This window comes from Blastocystis sp. subtype 4 (assembly GCF_000743755.1).
Source record: "Blastocystis sp. subtype 4 strain WR1 chromosome Unknown seqid_0584, whole genome shotgun sequence".
Taxonomy (NCBI): domain Eukaryota; class Bigyra; order Opalinata; family Blastocystidae; genus Blastocystis; species Blastocystis sp. subtype 4.
The window spans coordinates 1-3,229 of NW_014568963.1; the positions used below are offsets into that span (position 1 = coordinate 1).

Consider the following 3,229-nt stretch of genomic DNA (forward strand, 5'->3'; position numbering starts at 1 on the left):
TGGAATACTGAAATGAGACACACACAATCCTTCCTTGATTAGGATCCAAATGAGGTTATCATTAGCGATACATACTAGAAATGGTCTGAAACTCGAAGAGAAAGAAATAAAGAGGATTTGTTAAGTGGGGATCCAAAGACTGTTATTCTCTTATTAATTCCTCGTCTTCTTGAAATTAATCGAAATCTAAACAAACACATCACTCAATTGCATTACACTTCACATCAAACACATAATGATATACTTTTGGAGCATAAGATTTCACTCGCTCGATATGGCTAATCTCACAATGATACTTCTTTCCTTTCTGTTCTCCCAATTGCTCCAATTCCTTCGGTAACGATTGTACAAATGATTCATATTCACTGTCGTGAACATTTTCATGTACGTGAAGTATTCCTCCCTCTTTCTTCAACATCTGCATTGCCAAAGGCCAACCTTCTCGAGAAGAAGGTAGAAGTCCTAATAATACTCGATCAGCAAGATTCCAATACGGTTGTGTGGTTACTCGATTATCTCCAGGAATGATCTGCATATCAAGTTCCACTAGAATACTCACCTCACAGATATCCTCAACTCCATTCTGCTCAATATTTCTCCTTAAGGCTTGAATACTATCGTCATTGATTTCAAAGCAATAGATATGATTGACTCCCGTTTTCACAGCAATTGGAATCGTAAAATAACCAATTCCCTATATGTGATGCCTTCAGATCTCACTCACAGCATACAAATCTACCACAGATTCATTCAATGCTTTCACTTCACCCATTCGTTTCCTCTCTGTATTGTTTCCACTAGCAAACATTACACGCTCAAATGGCCACGAATATACAACACCATTCTGACGAATTGTTACCCAACTGTCCATTGTTCCTGTTGTGAAAATGATTCGAGAATGACTTTGTCTCTTCGGACCTACTTTTGATAGCAATCAGGATCCTATACCACAATCAATCTCTTCATGGATGCCAACTCGTTCACATCCATAGCAATCACACAAGATTGTGAGGAATGATTGCTCTCGCTCTGTTAGAGGACTCTGGTGACTAATAACACTAGGAGAAGCAGCCAGAACAGGCCAAAGAGAGGACCATGATTCACCTTTAAAGGATCCCTGATTGAGAATCACGATATTACCAAGGACTTCAATGCGATGGAGTTGAAGAGGAGATAAATTGACTATGAATGATACACACGACACATAGTGACATGACCGATACCACTTCTCCAGCTGACGTTTCAGATTCGCCTTAACAGAATAGGAAGTGCATTCCATTGAAATCTGATCACTGTTATCTAAGGAAATAACTTGAATTAGTGATTCTGGCATGTTTTTAAGACTGTTCTCTAAGCGAACTCTGTCAGTCACTGGAACAGCATACATCTGATCATGAATCCGTGTGATTTTCCTTGATTTGTCGTATAGATGAGCAGTTTCGAGAAACAGTTTCACTTGTTTCAGTTTGGTCATATCAAGAACAGTAAGGATACTTTGCTCTGGAAGAGTAGATTGAGAAGAACAACACAAACGCTTACGAGAAACATTATGTGACTTAATCAAAGAACATGAAGGTAAATAGGAAATATGAAGAGAAGGAGGAAGAGTTGCCATATAAAAAGGATTAAAATGACGATTCCAGAAAAAGGTACATCCACCTCCCAGGAAGAAGCAGTGATCTTCAAGTGTCTCCACTGTATATTCAATTGGAATAACCTGCTTTGGGATAATTTCATTCTGGTCATGAATCAGGATTGTTTCTTGGTAGATCTGAAGAGATAAACACATGTTCTGTAAGGTTGCATCATGAAATCCAAATAGCAAGAATGAATTGGATCCAATCTGAGTTGAATGAATGTTACTGAGATGTTCCAAAAGAGGCAATCCCTCAGACACAGTTAGGATCGACCATTGTCGTTTGGAGAGTTTGAATACGTATGGAATAGAAGGAGCATCTAATTGGTACTGGCATAGTAACATTTACACGTCCCATCCAAATCTGTCATGCCACCAATCACTATCACTTCATCATGTTGACAAGAACTATTGCAAATGGGAAGAAGATAACAACCGAAACGAGTTCCTGGAGACTCATTCGCATTGTAGATGGAGTTTGCTGAGTCATAGAGAAGATACCATGTTAGTTTCACTTGATTCTCTTCCTTCACAATATGAACACTCCAGCAATCACCATAAATATGATTACTATCACGACCTCCATACAATACACATAGAGAATCATTCAAACGGATCATAGTATGAGACCAACGAGGTTGTGGTTGGGTTCCTTCTGAAGATACATTAAGCCATTGGTGGTATTGGAAATCGTAGAAGGCAGGGTCCAGAAAGGGTTTGGAAGGACTTGTACGACCTCCAACAATTAGAAGGCCATCACAAACAGCACATATCGTTGAAAAGAGACGAGGATGAGGTTTGGAATCTGAAGATTGTCTAAATTTGATTTTTCAGTAAGGAGAATACTGTACCGAGATGGTTCCATCGTACGAAACCAACAAAAGGTCATTCAATCGACCAACTTGTTTTGAATTTGAGGTACTACCATATCCACCGAATATAGCAATCTCTTTCCTTCCAGGAACTACTTTAAATTCGATAGACAAAACATACCAACACAACTTGCATGCTGACTGCGGTTCCATGATGATGAAAACGAAGACCAATTTATATATGGCAAATCTCTTTCTTCTTTACTTACTATTGATGATTGGGACATCGTTGTGTGGTATTTACTATAGCTTATCACATCATTAAAAGACATACAAAAGGAAAGAATCTATTTACAGAAACCAACTCCCTATCAATGAAGTGTTAAACGAACAATAAGAATTGATAGAAATCTCTACGTCTTTTTCTATTCCGGAATTCGACTTGCCACGGTAGAATCTGATTATCTAAATATTGTAAAATTTTCTCTTTCCATTAGATCCAACGTGGAATTGAGTAACGCCCATTTTTCTCAATTATCAATCTGAGTCACCATGGTTACTTGTGCCCATCACAGAAACTGTAAGTACCATGAATAAAATGATTGAAGCGAAAAGAGTCTCTTTTTGCTTGTTGCTGTTTGTTTTTCGTATTCGTTGACTTCAACCGTTTCTAATCTCCTACCAGATCGTCTTACTTTCAGTACTCCCCGTCGTCCTTATGAACGCGAGCGTCTGGACCAGGAGCTTCGTATTTGTGGAGAGTATGGTCTCCGCTGCAAGC

General features: G+C 38.7%; 1 protein-coding gene across 1 annotated transcript; it reads right to left on the reverse strand.

Annotated features, from left to right (window-relative positions):
• Window positions 1-199: 199 nt before the first annotated feature.
• On the reverse strand, window positions 200-1,279 carry JH06_5158 (methyltransferase; the record flags this gene model as incomplete). The annotated part of the gene is made up of 4 exons (XM_014669410.1): window positions 200-529; window positions 560-694; window positions 740-918; window positions 949-1,279. The coding sequence occupies 4 exons, from the start codon at window positions 1,277-1,279 to the stop codon at window positions 200-202; spliced, it is 975 nt and encodes a 324-aa protein (XP_014524896.1).
• Between the last annotated feature and the right edge of the window lie 1,950 nt (window positions 1,280-3,229).